The sequence below is a fragment of the Ruditapes philippinarum genome, unplaced genomic scaffold (genome assembly GCF_026571515.1).
Source record: "Ruditapes philippinarum isolate M1 unplaced genomic scaffold, ASM2657151v2 ctg681_1_1_1_1, whole genome shotgun sequence".
NCBI lineage: Eukaryota > Metazoa > Mollusca > Bivalvia > Venerida > Veneridae > Ruditapes > Ruditapes philippinarum.
This window is the reverse complement of record NW_026864845.1, coordinates 135995-157340: the sequence shown is the minus strand read 5'-3', so window position 1 is coordinate 157340 and position 21346 is coordinate 135995. Positions and strand designations below refer to the sequence as shown.

General features: G+C 33.2%; 1 protein-coding gene across 1 annotated transcript; it reads left to right on the top strand.

Annotated features, from left to right (window-relative positions):
* Positions 1-2266: 2266 nt before the first annotated feature.
* Positions 2267-11495, top strand: LOC132727022 (alpha-mannosidase 2-like). Its single transcript, XM_060712436.1, has 4 exons — positions 2267-2445; positions 5084-5199; positions 6590-7047; positions 8138-11495. The coding sequence occupies exons 2-4, from the start codon at positions 5087-5089 to the stop codon at positions 10822-10824; spliced, it is 3258 nt and encodes a 1085-aa protein (XP_060568419.1). The 5' UTR covers positions 2267-2445; positions 5084-5086; the 3' UTR covers positions 10825-11495.
* Positions 11496-21346: the final 9851 nt, after the last annotated feature.

The window sequence follows — 21346 nt, the reverse complement described above, 5'->3', positions numbered from 1 at the left end:
TCGCGTTACTACGCCTTTGGATTTGCGTTATTACGCCTTTTATTTCGCGTTATAACGCCTTTACTCGCGTTATTACGCCTTTTGATTTGCGTTATTACGCCTTTATTCGCGTTATTACGCCTTTTGATTCGCGTAATAACGCCTTTGCATTTTTATTTTTTATTTTATTTGACACTATTAGGCTTTCGTACTTTTCTGAACACTATACGCGATTAACATATTGTTCCGGTTTAACAGTGCAGTAACATGGAACCTCCATTTATGGCAATAAAGCGGCATAATGGTTCAAGAAACATTGTCTGAGATAAGCCGGCACGGGTAAGATGTGAAACGCATTTGTCAGCCAGTTCCTCGTAAAATCGAGCTAGGATATAGCCGGGCTATGTCGTTGATGAAGTATCCTTGCTTGTACATTATACTTATTTTATACGTAATGGATAGTGAGACTAAAATGGATTGGAGCACCAAACTAAATACCGTATTCCGGTATATACCGGGCAACGCGTTTGAACGATTAAGTGCTAAAACCCAACGGAATGAATTTTAAAAGGTCTTGTTCATCTTTTCACATCGATTTATGTATAATAATGAATGAAAAATGTAAGAATCAGCGGGAAAAAAACCACAATAAACGACATTTGTCTTTTTATTGATCATGATTTCTGTAAGCGTCTAGATCGAAGTACTGCTCTAGTCCTATATTGAGTTAAATCCGATACTTTGGTATTATATCGGCACCATATAATGTCAAAGTCAACATATAAAGTGCAACATTGGTGCTATGGTGTCATATAGTCAGAGACGTTTTTATTGATACATCCTTGTAAAAAGTTAACTTACATATTTACACTTAAGTTTCGTAAAAAGATATGCATCTAAAGATAGCATATTTTGTTACCATACAATGAAGAATTAAATTATTGGAATCGAACAATGATTTCTGGTTGAATATAGAGTTGTTTTTTTAATTCCTTTATTGTTGAAGTTAGCTTACATGGTTCGTTAATAGATTAACTAAAAGACAGTCATGGCCCATCGAAAAAAAATCGCATCGAGTTTTACCTCATTCGATGTCAATTCTTACCTTTAGTCACGGTTTTGCAAATGAGGAAAGAGAAATGAGAAATGAGGAGCTGATACAAGTATAGTAATTCCCTTCTATATTTAAAATTGACATGAACATGAGAAATAACTGGGACCAAAAATTGTAAATTTTTAATTTTGGTCCCAGGAAATAAGCTAGCTTACTTTTTTGCCAGACGAGTAGAGAGGGCGTGATAAATGAATAATTATATATATTTTTTTGGCCACATCATAGGTCACAGTTACATAAACATAAATATGCATATATGAAATAACGGTTTAGCAAATAAAAATATCATTTCATAAAATTGATATTAATAAATTAAATTATGGACTGTGATATAAGATAAGACAATGAATAGGTTAAAATTATGAAAAAACACAGGTAAGATTATGACTACAGCAAATCAGAAACATAAAAACTAAGAGCACAAAATTTTATAGTTAATCAAGTAGTAAAATTTATTTATAAGTTAACATATAGCTACTTTATATGTTAAAATATTATATAGCAGTGATTTTTTTCAAATTTTCAAAACAACCTGTGGCTTTCTGAAGGGGAAAATATAGCGCGATAAATCAGAAAAGGGGGAAACCTGAACTCAAATTCCAACAACTGGAAATGGAATTTACCCACACATTTAATGAAAAATATTAATTTCAATTCAATTTAACATGCATGGTACAAAGCAGAGACTGTCTATAGGAACAGATTTCTGTCTTCAAGCTGATATAAGTCAGATGCTGTTAAGTCATGGTTCTGGTAAGGAAGAGCATCAGGCATTATAGGGGAAAATATTAGCATTTTTAGGGGAAAATATACTTTATTTGGGCTAGGGCCGTCAGTAGGGGAAACAGCCTTTATTCGGCTGTAAAATACAGTGAAAAAAATCACTTTATAGGAGGATAAAAAAAAACAGTATTTATAATTATAGGTAATTTAAATTAGATCTAATACAATGATACGATGATATATACTGTCATTTAGTCAAATTAACCCGTCTACTTAAAACAGACTTTATGTTAAGTTTAAAAATGTTTTGAAGTTGGCATTTGATTAATTAGTGCCCAATAAGATTCAGTAATTTATGTTACGGTATCATACGGGATTTAGACAAGAAATAACAAACACTTTTAGCAGTTATTGCCCGACCCGTTATTGCCCCTATTTTCATTTACACCATTTGCACGATGATTTATCAGTGAATAAACTTTACTTCTTTTTGAAATAACGTACTGTTAATATAGCGTGTTTTATTTTGAGACTGTTCACAAACATTTCTCATGCTTATGTTCCACAAGCTGTGAACTAGTGCTATTATCGAGTTTTGTTTTGAAGATACTTTTTAGAGGAAGTGACCGGTGAGTTTCCACCACAGGTGTAGGGACGGTAGCCAAGTCAATAACTAGTAAACTCACTCAGGATTTATTTGCAACACCCAACACATATTTTTACGAATAAGATAATTTATGACATAAATTAACTCATTAAAATATCACAGATCAATAAAATAATATAAAATCGAGCTTACCTGGCTATTAGTCCTACATTAGACTGTTAATTTAGACTTATATATATATACAGCATGTCCACTCAATTTCAAATGTAGGGGTACATGTACCCCATGCCATTGAAAATTTGGGGTACATTTCAAAATCTGGGGGTACCCATAAGTTTAACATGGTTTTGTTTGTAAGAACATTATAGTCAACATGATATTAATGAACAACTGCTGTTTCACTTAGTAAATGTATTACTACCCACTAACACAGACACGAACTCATCACTTAAGGTAGCAATATAACAGCCATTACAATCACTGGTATTTTGTTTAGTCAATATGATTATTACCCATAACCAAAATTTTTTATATCCGAAATAATGTACATTTATTTCAAAATCTCAAAGTTAATATTTTCTTATCATATGACATACGTAAAGCTCACAATTGAAGGTAGTTGTTAAAAAATCAAGTGAGTAACTTTTTGCTGATCATTGGAGATGACTTTGAAAGCAGACATGCAATTGTGACCGGGTTTAGACTGTTCCTAACCATTGGTAGATGGCAACGACATTTAGTTGATATGCATATTAGGCTATCCCAAACATTCATTCTTACGATTTTACTTTGCTTGCATGTACCCCCTGCTTACAATTTTTATGCGTGCATCTAGAATTTTTGTGCGCGAATTATGCACTGTAGTGCGTGAATGGGCATGCTGATATAACTGTTAAACATAAGGCGTTTCCGTCGGTACTATGTACACTCCAATGTCTTATTGACTCCTTCATATGTTCCTTTAGAAAAATGCGCAGGGATCAAAAATTCTTTTCAAAGCACTCGTCCTGCAAGATTATCATGAGTGGCTCGAAATTCTACTTGTCCATGCTTTGCTACTCATCCTGCATTTTTGCCTTGATTTTCAAGATAAACTTTGCTGATGCAATAGTACTTCGCGGGTTCAGAAGACCACTAAAAATTCTCATAATCAATCATTCAATTTCTTTACAAAAATTTAGCGAACCAAAGCAGGAAACAAAGCTTGTGTTTTAGTTTATGTTTTAATCGTGCACTGCCACTTTATAGGGCATTGTCAGGCACATTTGATTCACACCCGTACTCAATTAACAATGCCTTGAGAGATTTATACATAACCTAAAACACAAGCTTTGTTTCCGGTTTTCCATTGTTACATGACATTGTAGATGTAAACAAACTGATTTTGAGAATTCTAGCTTTCTATTACATTTGTGACGGTCAATTTCCACTTGTCCTGCCAAATCAGCATACAGCGATTTTGTACTCATCCTGACGGGGTTTGAACCCACGGGGCCAACAATGCTTGGATAACTAGTCTGACTAGCAGTCTTTCCGAAAGACCGTCGGACCGTCGGCCCTGATGTGAAAGGTCACCCGCTATTAGCTTGTTTACACAGTTGAAAGTGTCAGTGTATTAATTGAAACAATTTACGTCTTTAATCCACAGACTTAGAGTAATGCTAAATTACACATGTGCTCAACTGGTGTTTAGCAGCCAATTACGGATATGAAAGATCGTCCAAGATGTTGACAAAAATTAAACTATACTGTGAAGGTGCCAAAATCATTGAACAATTATTAAATCTGTCAACTTAACTAAATTACCGATATATATAATTATGTTTACATACATATGCCAAACTGTTGCTGAAATTTACCCTCTCATTTTGCTAGTATATATAGTCTGTATGGAATAAAAGTTTAAATAGCAAAATCCATTGAATACATGTATAACAATATTTATGTTTACAATTTGATTGTGGTGAAAAAAGATAACTTCACTTCGTTGATAATATAATTTTCTTTTTGTACACAAATTTTTTGACTGCTGACACTTATCAAGTGACTCAAAATGCTATACCAATCAGGTTTTTTTTTCGGTCCAGTAAAATCATGTTTGGTCCAGTAAAAATTTTCAGTTTACAGGACCTACTGTCCAGTAAAACTCTGAAGTCTTTCGCATAGACTGGACTAGTCAGTCACTTGGTTAAGCCCCACTCTTGATGATTCATTTTGTAGTAATCCTTAAAGCTCTTGTAATAGGGGGAAGTACATAATATTACACACATACTGCATACACATATTTTTACATAGTTTTCAGATCAATGATTGGGATTTTCACGTAAGATAAATCACAGAAAAATCAAACAGCTATGATCATCACAGAATTAATAAAAAAAGAGAAAGAATGGAAAGTGTTCATCTCAGATATTTACTGTAGACACACAAGATATTATATACAAGTCTACAGTACTTAATATTTTTAGATTGGTAACAGTTATATCAAAATCAGTATATTTATAATTATTTATAGGGAAGCAAGTATCATAATCCAGTCATATAGTCCAATTATAGTAAGGCTAAACTCAGTAATATTATATAATTCTTTTTTATTATGGCAATTACAATTATATACAAGCATTAAAAACAATATTGTTTTTTAAATTTCATGACTTCAGTGGATGAGATTAAGAATGAAATTCCGACACAGAGCGATTGTGATGTCTGTGGCAGGGGCCTTAACTGTTGTTTACTTATTCCTGTCATATACAGGGTTCATGCCGAAAATGTTCAGGTAAAGAGTCATCCTCATATAAAGTTTAAATGTTAACAATTCAAATAGTTATCAACCATTTTTTTTTTAAAATAGTCTTTTCTAGCAAAGGTAGTTCAAGATCTTGTTCACTAGCTGTTGTTTAAATTTTTTCAGCTTAATTTCTAAAAACAGTGATTGTGCAGTAAGTTTTTAGCTCGACTATTCGATAAGAATAAGTAGAGCTATTGCAGTCACCCGAGCGTCGGCGTCGGCGTAACCACTTATGTTAAAGTTTTTGTAATAGTTCAAATATTTTCAAAGTCCATTGACATATGGCTTTGAAACTTTGCACACTTGTTCACCATCATGACCCCAATCTGTAGACAGGAGGAGGTAACTCTATCAAGCATTTTGACAGAATTATGCCCCTTTTTCGACTTAGAATTTACGTTAAAGTTTTTGTAATAGTTAAAATATTTTCAAAGTCCATTGACATATGGCTTGAAACTTTGCACACTTGTTCACCATCATGACCCCAACCTGTACACAGGAGGAGGTAACTCTATCAAGCATTTTGACAGAATTATGCCCCTTTTTTGACTTAGAATTTACGTTAAAGTTTTTGTAATAGTTCAAATATTTTCCAAGTCCATTGACATATGGCTTTGAAACTTTGCACACTTGTTCACCATCATGACCCCAATCTGTAGACAGGAGGAGGTAACTCTATCAAGGCATTTTGACAGAATTATGCCCCTTTTTCGACTTAGAATTTACGTTAAAGTTTTTGTAATAGTTAAAATATTTTCAAAGTCCATTGACATATGGCTTTGAAACTTTGCACACTTGTTCACCATCATGACCCCAACCTTTAGACAGGAGGAGGTAACTCTATCAAGCATTTTGACAGAATTATGCCCCTTTTTCGACTTAGAATTTACGTTAAAGTTTTTGTAATAGTTCAAATATTTTCCAAGTCCATTGACATATGGCTTTGAAACTTTGCACACTTGTTCACCATCCTGATCCCAACCTGTAGACAGGAGGAGGTAACTCTATCAAGCATTTTGACAGAATTATGCCCCTTTTTCGACTTAGAATTTACGTTAAAGTTTTTGTAATAGTTAAAATATTTTCAAAGTCCATTGACATATGGCTTTGAAACTTTGCACACTTGTTCACCATCATTACCCCAACCTGTAAACAGGAGGAGGTAACTGTATCAAGCATTTTTTTACTATCAAGCACTTAGAATAGTCGAGCGTTGCTGTCCTACCGACAGCTCTTGTTTTGATACTGTATTGATAATTTCTTGTGTGCATCAGAAGTTAAAAACAAAATATTTGAACTTTGTGGCTCTCTCATGAACATATTTGATTTCTTTTTCAATTTGATTTGTTTTGAAAGATATTGTTGTGTTCCTTTTCAGTTCTCATAAAGACAAGTTAAAAGAATTTATGGACAAAAATCCTCTATCGTTCAGTTTTAAAAGATGGAAATTAAACGAGGGTCAGTGCAGAGCTGACTTTTCAGTGCCAAAGGATGTTACAACAACACAAGACTTGGCAGATAGAACAGACTTCAACACATATACAAACGGGCTGTATAATCTACCACACGCCCAGCTGAAGGATGCAGCCTATGGTCCCAGTTTAAAACCTTTAAATGTTATAATAGTGCCTCATTCACATTTAGATCCAGGCTGGTTGGAGACTGTAGATGAATATTATAATAGGAAAGTAAAGTTTATTCTGGATCACATGGTACGGAAGCTGCACCTATATCCTGATATGACATTTATCTGGGCAGAGATTATATTCTTGCATAGGTGGTGGGGAAGTCAGTCTAAACTTATACAAGAACAATTCCATGAACTGATCAAATCAGGTATGTTATTGAATAATGTATGTACTGGTAAGCCAATAAAGCTGTCAGTTTGTGAAATACATGTACCTAAGTTTGTGGTTGAACGATTACTTTATTTTATTTTTTTTAACACTCCAAGGGTCATTTGCCTGCCTGGTTAGCTTAATAGGTAGAACATTGAAAAAGTAACCAAGGGCCAAAGGTGTTGCTGGTATCATCCTCAGATCTATGACAATTGATCTCAAGCATTCAGTTAAATGGTCATTTGTCTTTCATAGCTGTTTCAGAAATAATGTGAGATTAGTAGTCATTTACTTGCGAAGAAACTGGTAATTAATGGTTTTTTATCCAGGAAACCCTGTTAACCTAGTGTTAGGTGTATAAACTGAAGAGATATGACCTAAAATGTGTAAAAATTGGCATAAAAACCAGAAAAATAAACAAATTAAACAGATCATTGCTTCAAGTAGCTACCATGTGCTTTTTATAATCTTTATAATGTTTATTTTATTTCTTCAAAAGGACATATTCATTGTGCACCATTATCATGATATTTGTCTTTTAAAATGACTAAAATAACCACTGGATCGATTCTAGTATTAATGAAAGCAGTACATAAAAGAATTATGGCCCTTGTTTGTTATATTTATATAAATTTATATCCTTATTAAGTTAACATGATGCTTACTTTAATCATATTTATCTTAAACCATTTACTATATTGTTATTGTAAATATACTTCAAGGAAGAATGTTTTAAAAAAAAGGTGGTCTCAAACAAATTGCTAGATTTTTATGATATCTGTCAATATTATTTATTACTTTAAATGTGATCAATTACGTGATAATAATATCATGATCATGATAACTTTGGTAACCATTAGTGCAATCTATTTGCTCTAATAACTAAATCTGGAAAAGGGGTGATCTCTCAGAAGCTTTGAAAACAGCAGAATTACATGAAAATTGCAGACTCGCTTTGATTTAATCTGTTCAAGTTGTAATTGATGGAATTGCAATTATCAAGATTACATTTTGATTACATTTGTTTACATTCATAATCATAATATGTGATGTATTTCAAGATAATACATGTATGTTATGTATTTCAGGAAGACTTGAAATTGTGTCAGGTGGCTGGGTTATGCCAGATGAGGCTTCTACTCACTACACCACAGTGATAGACCAGCTGATGGAAGGCCACCAGTGGGTTTATGAGACATTTGGTGTCAAGCCAACAAGCAGTTGGTCTATAGATCCGTTCGGACACTCTGGTACTATGCCTTACTTATGGAAACAGTCGGGTATGTCTAACATGGTGATAGGGAGAATTCATCAAGGTACGAAGGGAAGAATGGCTATGGAGAAAAGTCTGGAATTTTATTGGAAACAGTTCTGGAGCAAATCTGAGTCAGATGATATTTTATGCCATGTCATGCCTTATATGTTGTACAGTCTTCATCACACTTGTGGACCGGATAAGTTTATATGCGCCATGTTTGATTTTAGAAAAATACCGGGTGAACCGGAATTTAGTGTCATTCAGCCTATTACGGATAAAAATATAGTGAACAAAGCTAAAGAGCTGTATGAGCAGTACAGGTTAAAGTCAAGCCTGTTTACTCACGGGACTATTTTTGTGCCACTGGGCGATGATTTTAGATATGATCATATTGAGGAATGGGACCAGCAGTATGAAAATTATAAGAAATTAATGAAGTACATGAATTCTAAACCAGAGTGGAAAATAAATATGAAGTTTGGGACTATTACTGATTATTTCAATGAAATGAAGCAAGCTGTAAAAAGTAGTTCATTTCCTATGCAAGAATTATCCGGAGATTTCTTCCCATATTCTGACCACGATAAAGCCTATTGGACAGGCTATTTTTCCACCCGTCCATTTGATAAAAGATTTTGTAGAGAGGTTGAAACTAGACTCAGAGCATCAGAAATACTTCATTCAATTGCTTTGGCCTACAGTAGGTTCTGGAAAATTGATTATAAATTTCTTCAGAGGGCACCAAGGCTGCTAAAAGAGGCGAGAGATAATCTTGGAATATTTTTACACCATGATGCAATAACAGGGACGTCCAAGGCATATGTAGTAGAAGATTATGAAGAAAAACTTCTTGTGGCATTTGATAATGCAATTCAGGTTCTTGGATCAGCAGCCCAGTTTTTATTGACGAAGGGAAAACTTGACAATATCCCATCTATATTTGAACCGGAACTGACTAGAGCTTCGTTTAAACAGGCGTCAATGCATCAGAAAATAACACCAACCAAGGAAGGTACTAGACTGGTACTCTATAATCCAACCAGTCATCTGCGGTCGGAATTTGTGGAAGTTATTGTAGACTCTGTTCAATTTCAGATAAAAGACTCCAAGAGAAAAGACATTCCTTTTCAAATTAATCCCGTATTTACATCCAGTACTGAGGTGGATAGAAATGTTTTCGAGATAGTGTTTCTATCAGAGATCTTGGCTTTTGGCATTGAAACATACACCTTCCAGATCATAAATAGGACGCCAAATAGCTTTTGGTCCAAAATTGTTATTTACAATACACAAGAACTAATAATAGCTCCAGAACTGAAATTTGAGCAAGAAAAGCCGAGACATAGGGGATATCTAAATGAAGCAATATTTATTGAAAATGGTCAAATAGCTGCAGAATTCAAGTCAATAAGTGGATTAATGACCAAATGGCTTGACAAAACAAATAACAAAACAAGAGAAACTAAAATTGAACTTGAATTTAAGCAATACACTTCACGTGGGAGTGGTGCATACATATTTTTACCTACTGGTCCGGCAACTGATATGTTAGAAGGCTTACCTGTTGTACGAGTGGTTGAAGGGCCATTCTGTACTGAGGTTCAAGCAGTTTATGTCAACTTATATCATAGAGTCAGGCTATACCATCATCCTGGTGTGCAAGGGAGACAACTCCTTATTCAGAATGCCTTAGACATGTTTGTCCTTAACATGAGAGATAGGGAGCCAATCATGAGGTTAGAAACCGGCGTTAGGAATGAAATAGGTAATTTCTTTACAGATGAAAATGGATATCAGTTCATCGGTCGCAAGAGGCACTCTGCACACGAACAATTTCAAAGTATCGATAGAAATTACTACCCAGTTACTACAATGGCTTTTATAGAAGATGGTAAAACTCGTGTAACTTTACATACAGGACAAGCGCATGGTGCAGCTTCACTTGAGGAGGGCTGGTTAGAGTTTATGATCGAGAGACAGTTACTGTACGATGATGAGAGAGGTCTCGGTGAGGGTATATCTGATAATAAACTCACAATGACAAAGTATATGTTAACAGTTGAACATTACGATACTCGTGATTTTGAAGACAAATTTACATTCCCATCTATGCAAGCGAATATACTTAATGAATTTTTAAACAATCCAATTCTGAAGTTGTATACACCGATTAATTCGGAGATAGTGTCTCCAAATTTTGTGCCTTTGAAGCAGCCATTACCATGTGATATATTTATAGTTGCCATGAAATCCCTGTATAAATCAGACTTAGCATACAATGGTACAAGCTTAGTGATCCACAGAAAAGGTTATAAGTGTGGGTACCCCACCCAGGGGTTACAGTGCCCGAATGACGAAGTTAATATTGCAGATTTGTTACCCGATGTATCTAATAATGATGTAAAAGAAACGTCATTAACACACCTGGCTACAAAACAATCAAATATTGACCTAAGAAATCTTCAGGTTCCGCCAATGGAGCTTAAGTCTTATGTTATTACTACTGGAAGAAAGTGAAAGAAAATTTAAAATAAAATTACGATCAATTTTTTAGTTTTTTGAACATTATTGTTCATATATATATATATATTACTTTGAGAAGCAATTTTTGCCTTTTTTTGAAGTAGTTAAGTATTATGGCATTAATGAATATGTATCTGTGGTCCTTAACAGGTGCGCTCATGTTGAATATGCACGAAGGGGTGTGTCCCCAAGTAAAGCTGGAAAGTCACCATATGACCTTTTACAGTCTTGGTGAGACTTTTAATTCAAACTTACAGTTACTTAATGAATATGTAAACATTGTTGTAATATCACAAGTTTAATTTGGTATTTACATTTTAATAAAATACAATAGTTTTAGTTTCCAGGGTTTATTGGTTGGGTAGAATAATGCTTTACATGAAAAAAGCAAAAACGTTATGATATGCATAATAGGACGGAATAGTTTTTTGATTCCAAAGGAGAGACTACCCAGTTATTTTTGCACCCTGACATGTAATTATATTTTAGCATGACCAGAAATGTTGTTGGTTTGCAGAAATATTGTAAATTTTAAAGAGATCATACAAATTGTTAAGAGATCATGCAAAATTTCAAGAGAGCATGCAGTTTTTTCAGAGATCATGCAAAATTTTAAATACATGTAAGTATTATGGAAAAGTTTTCAATTTGTCTATATGTCTTTATGTATAAAAGAAGAAGGGCTTACAAGTTCATAGTAAAAAGAAAGAGTATAAATGTATTTTATTTTTTCAGTAGATACTAGTCATTTTCTTACGGCTGATCCCAATTAATCAAACATGTTTTATTTTGACATAGGATTATAATAAATAATCCTAAAGTCAGCACTGTGAAAATATGTATTTGATTGTTATTGTATTAGTCCAATTATTTCAAAAAGGGTTATTAATTTAGATTGTAAGATATATATTTTGTTAACCATTTATAGATTTGAGAGTATGTTTATAAATTTATAGCTTCCTACACTATCCGGCTAAAATAAATACTGTATAAATTAACCATTTATAAAATAAAACTATAAAGACTTTACCATAAGTATAAAACCAGGCAAGCTTGCAAATCTGGGAAATTTTAGCTGAGACAATATTAAATTGATTGCAGACAAAACTTTCATTTTTTTATGTGTGCATCCCTTAGCCGTTGGCTGTGCAAAGCAGAACAAGATCAGCCAGCACTGATTATGGACTGCACTGTTTGCTATTAAGTTTTTTATATTTTGAAATTTTCCCATGGTATTGATAATTGTGGAGACTGAAAGATGGACAAGTTCATTTAAGATGTTTAGCATGGTAGGGTTTCAAATTGATTATAAACTATTTCAAAATGGAGTATATTAAGCAGGATATGGGTTAATGGCCTACATATATTATATATGTGACTGCATGTTTATACTTAAGGGTGAGGTTGAGTGTAGGCTGTGAAGAAGGTAAGAAAGCGGCTCCAGATAAAACAGTTGTACTGGGTTGCAATCGGACTTAAGTTCATATTTTGTGTTTTACATGAGGCAAAGTATTATTTAGGTGCTAATTGATCAGTTGATGTATTGTATGATTACTAGCCATCTATCTGTAGCTAGATTCTTATTCAATAACTTTAGATTTTGAAATTATTATGTGTAAAGGATATTTTGTACATGTTGTATGTTAGTCTTTCTTTACTTATTTATACTAGATAGGTGGGGAGCAAATTTCTTTATATAATTATACTAGATGGGTGGGGAGCAAATTTCTTTATATAATTATAACTGGATGGGTGGGGAGCAAATTTCTTTATATAATTATACTAGATGGGTGGGGAGCAAATTTCTTTATATAATTATACTAGATGGGTGGGGAGCAAATTTCTTTATATAATTATACTAGATGGGTGGGGAGCAAATTTCTTTATATAATTATACTAGATGGGTGGGGAGCAAATTTCTTTATATGATTATACTGGATGGGTGGGGAGCAAACACATTTTTACAATATTTATTGTATTTGTATTGCAAAATTTTTACTAATTTTTCTAGATATGTTATTTAGGATTTATAAAAACTTTTGTCTATTTGATGCTTCTTTGATAAACTATTTGCGGTCTAGCAGCACCAGATTCTACCCATGTGACCAGTGCAGACCATGATCATCTGGCACATATGTGCTGCCTGATCATGGTTTGCACTGTTCACTATTCCATCTGTATATAAAAGTATTTTGAATTTATCCCTAGTATTTATGAATGGACTTGTCCATGTAAAAAGATGGACAAGTCCATTTATTATATTTAGATGGGTAAGGGTTAACAAGCTTGCTTGTATTGATTGTGACAAAGTTAAAAATGATTTATTAATTGATAAATAACCATTGTTTGTCCGTATATATGTCTTTCAAGGTATAAACATATCCGTACATAAAAGATTTTGATGTTATCTACTTAAATTTTTACTGACAAAAATTGTATTATTATTATCATTCTTCTTGTTATAGATACTACTATTATTATAATTATGTTACTGTATAAATTTTCTATAGATTTTAGATTTATGAGTTTTGTTTACTTCATAATATTTACATTTTAACATTCCTGCTGATGTATTTTTCATGATTTGTTATTATTACAGTTTTGACTTAATGCCAAATAGAATGTACATGTATTTTCTAAGTGTTCACTTTATGCTTAAAGTAAGCTTTTTGACATCTCACCTTCTGTCATGTCTCCTTTCTCCAAACAGTTTGCTCCAAAAAACATCAGGTCAACTTCCCCTCTATTCTGTATCTTTGTATGTGCCAGGCCTGGCTTTCAGTAACAGTTTTTCACGTTTTCACTAACATTGTCAAAGTCAAAATCTCAGCTAATTATAAAATCTTGAGATTGTTCTCAGATGAGTAAGAATCTCAGTCAAATATTGAGACAATCTAAGGTTGAGATTTGTCTCAGTTTAAGAATGTTAGTGAAAGCCGGGCCAGGACACTGAAAAATATTGTTTGGTTTAAAGTGATGGTTATGAGGGCCTTTTTTTAGCTGTGGAAATATAGTTAAACAAGTGCACAGCACACTCATTTAATGATGTTTGTTAAATTGTCTAATGCAGTGTATTCATGCATGCTCTTTGATAGTGGTCTGCACTATTTGCTATTCAGTCAATAAATATGTTAAAATTTCCCTTTTAAAAAAAATGGTCTTACCCAGATTCAAATATGGATATGTTCATTTTACAAATGTAGTTATTCAGCATGGTAAGGTTAAGATAAAAACAGCAATACTGTATGACCAGACTTTATATCTGGTGGCTGAATACTTTTAACATTTAGATATTGGAATCTATTAAATTAAATTTAAATAATTCTAAATTCAAGGCAGTTATAATGCCATAACATATCTTTAGCAGGGTGAGATTTTAAGACTAATTCGTTCAAAATTTGTACAATTTCAATTACACTGAATAAATTGGATATACGTAGTAAAAATGTGGTTACTAAAGTTTGTATTACTCTCCTTCAAGATTTTTGAGACTAAATTTTGATTTTACAAAACAATTGAACAGAATTGAATATATTGTGGTGTTCCAGTAACAAGTTTAAATATAAAATTCATGTAAGTGATATGATTGTTTACTAAAACTGTCTTGTTTATTTTATAATTAATATACATTGTATCATTTATAGAAGTTAAGTACATTTGTAATTGTAAGAACAATATAAGGTGATTTTTTAAATCTTTGAATAATAAAATTATGTACATAGTGTATAAAGTTGTATTTTTTTTGACACGTAATGAGTAATAAATGTAAGAGGGAAGTAAGCATGTTTGTTCTTTAATATTTTTTAAACTTGGATTACCTCCCTTCTGTAACAAACTACATTGAAAATAGTCGTAGAATGCTTGGTTGTGTGATTCCATAAAACAACCACTGCTAATGCGCGTTCCAAGGTATTGCTTTCATTGACAAAGGATACAATTATTGCATTTGATCAAAACAAATAAAATGACTCTGATTAAATGCCACATGCATTTTATTCAAACGATTTATTACCATTTAAGGACCAGTGAATGGAAAGATGAATAATTGCATATTTACATTATATAAGTCATCGTTTTTTGATCTAGAGAATTAATGATTTAGTAAATGTGCCATGTAACAATTGCCAAGAAAAAAAACAATGTCGCTAGAATTACTAAATACATAAATACATTTGATCATCCCACCTTTGAAGTACATGTAGCCAGAGGAACAACTGTAAAACAGCGACTAGTCCATTAAAATGACATCATTTTATCAAAAGAACTGTCCAAGTGATACCTTTTTTATACCCCAGCCCTCTTTAAATTAAAGTCAGAGCTTTTATGTTTTATTGTGAGATAGTTTTATTATGTATTTGAAATAATACCCGCTTAATTGACTCGCTCCTGTTTTCTTTTTGATGTTTCTGATATAAAAGAAGGCGAGTGATAGAAAATTACAGATCTGTTTTTTCTATAATTGTCACTTTTGGACTTGAAACAGCTATTGAACCAAATTGTAATTTTGAATTTGTTTTCTATCGGAAATTAGCATTGAGTACAGTATTAACAAATGATTATTATGAAAGCGTTACACATTATAACGGAATAAAAACTGTTTTGAACAAAGGTTACTGGGAAATGAATTAAATTTCATTCCAATGATTTAATTGCAGATATATTACTTTGAAAGGAAGCAAGGCTACCGCGTGTTTCATTTTAATTTCATGCCGATTTAACAAATTATTGAAATTAATTTAAAGCATTTTTCCACGTTTTCATAGTTCATTTGAGATGTACACGGGAATAATATTAAAGACATGATACCCTGATTTACGAGGATTTTTTGTTATGTGTGTGGACATATGTTCCTAAAATATCATAGAACTTTTTGAAATTGAAAAATATGTTATGGTGTATACTGAACGTGACTCAAAGTGCAGATTTTGGTTTTCACTGTAAGACTATCAATTTCATTAAAAGCGGCCATCGTTTCTAAATGACATCTCCTGTTAAGTTAATTTTAAGTGGGTTTTCTGTAGAAATCGACAGTGTCCTAACATCGCTTACAAGACGCTGTGGACGAGTGTACCGTTTAAACCCTTGTTTGCACTCAATTAACGATGACACACCTTTCTTATCACTCACAGGAGCTGCCAGAATGAAGTTGTATTGTTTGATACTGTGATATTGATGCGCATTTGATCGTTAACCAAAGGCCAAAGTTCGCTCATTAAAGACAAGACACCGCTTTGTGGAGCAATGAAAAGTTCAAGTATCGTGTTCGGAATAAATTAGCTAATTTTGGCGATTTCTTCATTATTTCAAAATATGATATATTTGACATTCGGACACTATCGGTGCGTATCGATGATTGTAACTGTTGCCGATTTCCTAGACAAGATTTGAACAGGAAAAAGAACAACAATTAACGCGTGTAAAGGCACGTGGCTCGCGTACTGTAGTCTCGCGGTGCGTTATTAAACCTGACAGATATATGTCACTGACCACCCTACTTAGAATAATTTACTGGACAGTTTCATTGAAGTAAATGAAACACTTTATTCAACGACGGGTGCTTAGTGTGAAATATTGCGATTAGGTTTCCATATTTAGATTTAAAGCCTTTTTAATTTATCATTCTGTAAAATTATTGTCAAAGTTAATTAGCCGAGCTTATTTCATGGTATGACGGGGCAAACAAAACTTTGGAATTATTTCATTTTGTAGAATAAGTAGCGTCTGGAAATAATCTCTTCACCATACACATAGCTTAAAGGTAACCAATGCTTTTCTTTCATTCTTTTTACTTTCTGTGTCACAAGACATCGACACTTACCTACGTTTACTTCACCTCTTTACAAATCTCCACTTAATATCTTTCTCTAACGACGTCCCTATTTACATCACGTTTTGTGTCTCCACCACATCGTTTTATCTTCATCGCATCTCCTTTCCCACCACATCTTCTTTCTCAATCACAACATCTTTTTTGTCACACCTTTCTTTATCACAACATCTTTCTCCACTTCATTCCCTTTCTCCACCACATTCTCAACGACATCCTCTGCTGTATTTTTACACCACATTCGTTTTCTCCACCTTATCTTTCTCAATCACATCTTTTTCCACCACAGCTTCTTTCTCTGCCACAATTCCCTGTATCACAACTTTTTTTGTCAAATCTTTTTTATCACACCATCCCATTCCGCACCCATTTTGTTATTCTGGTTTCATTCCTACATCGTTCATCTCGTCTATTTTCCACCTCTAACTTTTTATCTGTTGCTTTTCAATATACATGTATTGGTAGATGCTTTATTTATTTTGTCGAGTTGTTAGTCACATTATTAGTCATATAGCTACAGAAAAATGGCCTATATTTCCCTTCATAAATACTATACAGTATAGAACATAAAAATTACCATCGCCCGTAAACATTATGTTTATTTCTTTTCATTTATTGCTATTTCATTTTCAATAAACTGCTACTAATAAACTATTCAGTCATTTAAAATCTAATACAAGAGACTCGCCAACTGTTTAAAAACTTAAGTAATAATTCTACGTTCATAATTTGGTCTAGACGCAAATAACAATTAATCAGGAACAACAAGTTTTGTATTATCAAAGAATAAAAAAGGCTGACACTGCCAGCAGGGTAATATTTACTATTGCTTAGTTTTCAATTAGTTCACTCGGTAAACGTAAACCAATTCTAGTTACAGTCAGCCCTGTGTCAATGGCCACCTTCGAATGGAGACCACGTTCAAACATTCTACCACTTAAAGTAAGAATTTTATTTACCCACTTTAGCATTTATATTGTAAACACAGGTGTGACGAGCAACCACATTTCAGTTAATGATTATAATTTTCACTTTCAATCAGGGGCTTTTACAAACAAGTTCATCTGTATTATGTAAGTTTTACATTCAGCATTACTCTAATTTAGCAGTCTGAACAATTCATTAGATAAGAATCAATTTAATGTCCGCAGACGAATTTTGATGCACAAGACGCCGCTTTAAGTCAAACAATTTATTAATTTGCAAGGTAATATAACTTGGGAGCTTATAAATTGTCTACAAACTCTATATTTCAGTTTGCTTAAGAATTTGAAACTATGAGCCGGTATTATTATTGGCATTCTTGGATTGGTTAATACGAGTTCTCGCGATATTCTAACACGGTGCCATGTTTTCCTGGCGCTTCTATTTATTCTATTCACCCTCTGTTATTTTTGACAATATGTGCACTTAATTACGATGGAGACGAGCTTTGATTATTTAATATTTTCGTTTTGTTTCGCTTAATTTTATGGAAATTATTTAATATCTTATATTTAGCGAAGATATTCTTTTCTATGAAAGAGATTTCGGAAATTTGATTTATTCCAGTAGTGAGGTTTCTAATTAGCATGATACTGTCTACACAAAATAACATGTTCATTAATGAAGTGCGTCTTATCTCGCGACTGTCTGCATCTCTCGTGCGTATCCCGTTCATCCCTGATAGCAGACGACAAATTACCCGTAATGCATCCCTCCCAGTTTTCTATCTTCATCGCGTTTCCGGCATGCGATCAAAGAACAAAGGCAGTTTCCACCAATAATGGTAGTTAAACTTTTAACTGACCAATAACTTTTCGGCGATCGGTTTCCAAGTGAATATCAAATGAAGCCGATACTTCTAAATGACCCATGCCTGGACCAATCAGAACGCCGGATCTTTCAAAGAATGGCCACTGCGCGTGCAGACGGGTCATTTAGCGTTTGAATAGCAGAAGACAGCCCACTTATTAAATGATTATCTCTAACGGTAATCAGCCGACATTCACTGTGATCTCTACAACTTCTGAAATATTTATCAAAACTGGCAGCGAAACCCTCGTAAATTATGCCTAAATCATATGAAGTCTGAACAATCGTTTTAATGTAACTAATCATGCATGATGACCAACAGTTCATCAACAAAATACTAAATAAATAAAAAATAATTCATGACAATAATTAATTTAATAAATTTCTTTCCTATGACCATTTTTTTCAGACGTAAAACTGTGTATTATGTTTGCCCCACGTTTAATATGCTCTGATTGGATAGGATTTCTAACCCTTCTCTCGTCTCGTATTCAAAGTATTGTTTTCTTTTTCTTTTTCAATTTTTTGTTGTTGTTTATTTCATTAAGTTGAGTCTCATGTTGTAATTCTTTCATTAATTGAACAACTGGGCTGCCATGCAACGTTCTGCTTGGTTAGAAGTTGAAAACCTCAAACAAATTGCCAGGATGATTAACATATAGTTTAATTAATATCAGACCGCCAAGTTGTTTAAAAATTAAAACAGTGGTTAAGTAAAAATTATTGTAAAACCACTTTTACCGCCAATCTGTTACCGCGTTACTTAATTTCACGTGACAGTGCCATCATTTTCTTTTCAATTTGCACATCTTTAAGTCTTCAACATCCGTAATTAAATTCCAATCAAACACTGACCTTATGTTGTGGGGATCCTTGTACTTTTCATTAATTTCAAATGAATTATAATGTAAAATACTTTAATCGTCTAAAAATCGTCTTCAATTAAAGAAACATTAAACTCAAGAGCTCGTCTCCGTAAAACATTTTAAGATCTGATTTCATGTAACACAATCTCCCAACCGTAACCTGCCTTTTCATTGACTTATCCCTGTTTCATTAAATTAATGGAGACGCACCTGGGGAACCAGAGCGATGCACGGCAATTTTCACCTGGTACCAGAAAATTAATGATAATCATAATAAAAACAATGATCAGCGATTGTTTCAAGTAACTAAACGCTTTTGTTCGTCTCCGATTTAAACTTGCATTTTAATAGATTTAATTCTAAGGAAGAATGATCCGATGTCATGGTGTTTTATTGTTTTGTTGTTGTTGATTTTGATTAGGTTGTTTTGTTGTCTTCTGTTCAAATCTTTATACTTTTCATCTTAATAGGAGTGATTAGCAACAGATTTCGTATGCAGTTACAAAACAATGTTAGAGCTGGAAAATGAAAATGAAGAGGTTAGGTAATAAATAGTTTTAGTCTATTAACGCCATCTGTTTTCAGAAAAAAAAAACAAAAACAAAAAAACACCGATATGTAGTGACAAAGACAAAAACCTACTCACAAATAAGAAAGAAGACTGTCAACTAAATCTTTCAAAATTATGAAAAGAATTTTTATTAATTCTTAAACATTTCTATGAAAATAGTCTTCTTTATGACTTTGACATAATTCGCGTACTTAAAATCTCGGTATTCTCTTCGGGGTACTTATTTCGGGAAAATGGAGAAAGTTTCGGGTTTTATTTCCATCTTGAAGAGAAATAAAATAAGCGTTGAGCAATAAACGGGACAAAAGTTGTTAAATGAGGCAAAATGTGGCAGAAGATGAGTTCGTGATGAATTTAATTTAGAAGATGACATGTCCATTAAATAACTTTAAGATGTCATAAATGTCGTATTAGAGGCTCCTTCAATTCGGGTAAGGGTATTAATTAACGAGAAAGTCAGTTCGATTAAAATGATTTTTAAATTTCTATTCAATTGTTGTTTTTTATCCAAGTGAGTGACTCGCACAACACATTTATTTTACGAAAGACCGACCAGTTTGTTAATCACTTTTGAATAACTGTTCATTATATTGTAAATCTACCATACCCTTATGCATAATTATTATATGCCTTGGTTTTAATTAAAATCTTGAAATCTTGAAGTTGTGAAATCTTTATAGTTTTATTCAGAGATTTTTAGCATTATCATTATGAGATAAAAAAAGGTTTAAAAAAAGTTATGAAATGTGCAATGTTTTCACAGAAATGAGGGGGGGGGGGGGTATCAAAAAAGCCTTCCGGGTAAATACAGACGACAAAAAATAAAATAATTATGCACGCACGCCGTTGGGGTTCATCCAGTACAACGTAAAGTTTAATCGAAACCGTTTCGTACTGATGCCGATGATCGGCCAAAAATCGCACGTGACAAGCAAACATGTTGCTACGATGTAAACATCCAACAAATCGTGCTGAACACGCTCGGTAGGACCATCTTCATAATCATCACACGCACTATGTTTACAGTGTTTTATACCTTGGACATAAAGATTAAACGATACAGTACCATGATAGATGTTTTACTATCAAGAAAACATAAACCTATACCATCCATGGTGACATTTTATATCATTTTCTACTCTTTAGCGTTTTGTGATTTATAATGTGTCTTCAGTTTTTATCGTTTATTCATGTCAAATGTAGCTTCTAATCTTACAAATTGGTAGTTAATCGGACCGACGTCACGTGGCCGTGTGACTGTTATAACCTGTCTCTGTACGGGAGTCGTCGAGGGGACAATAGGACCGACGGCCGGTTTTCGTCCATCGGGTTTTATTCTTTATAAATTGTTAAAAAGCACAAAGGAAAGCTAAAGCCCATAAAGGTAACACCTTATCAGTGATTAAATACTATTAGACAAAGTGAATGTTTTTGTTATTCCGAAGAGATTTACTGTTT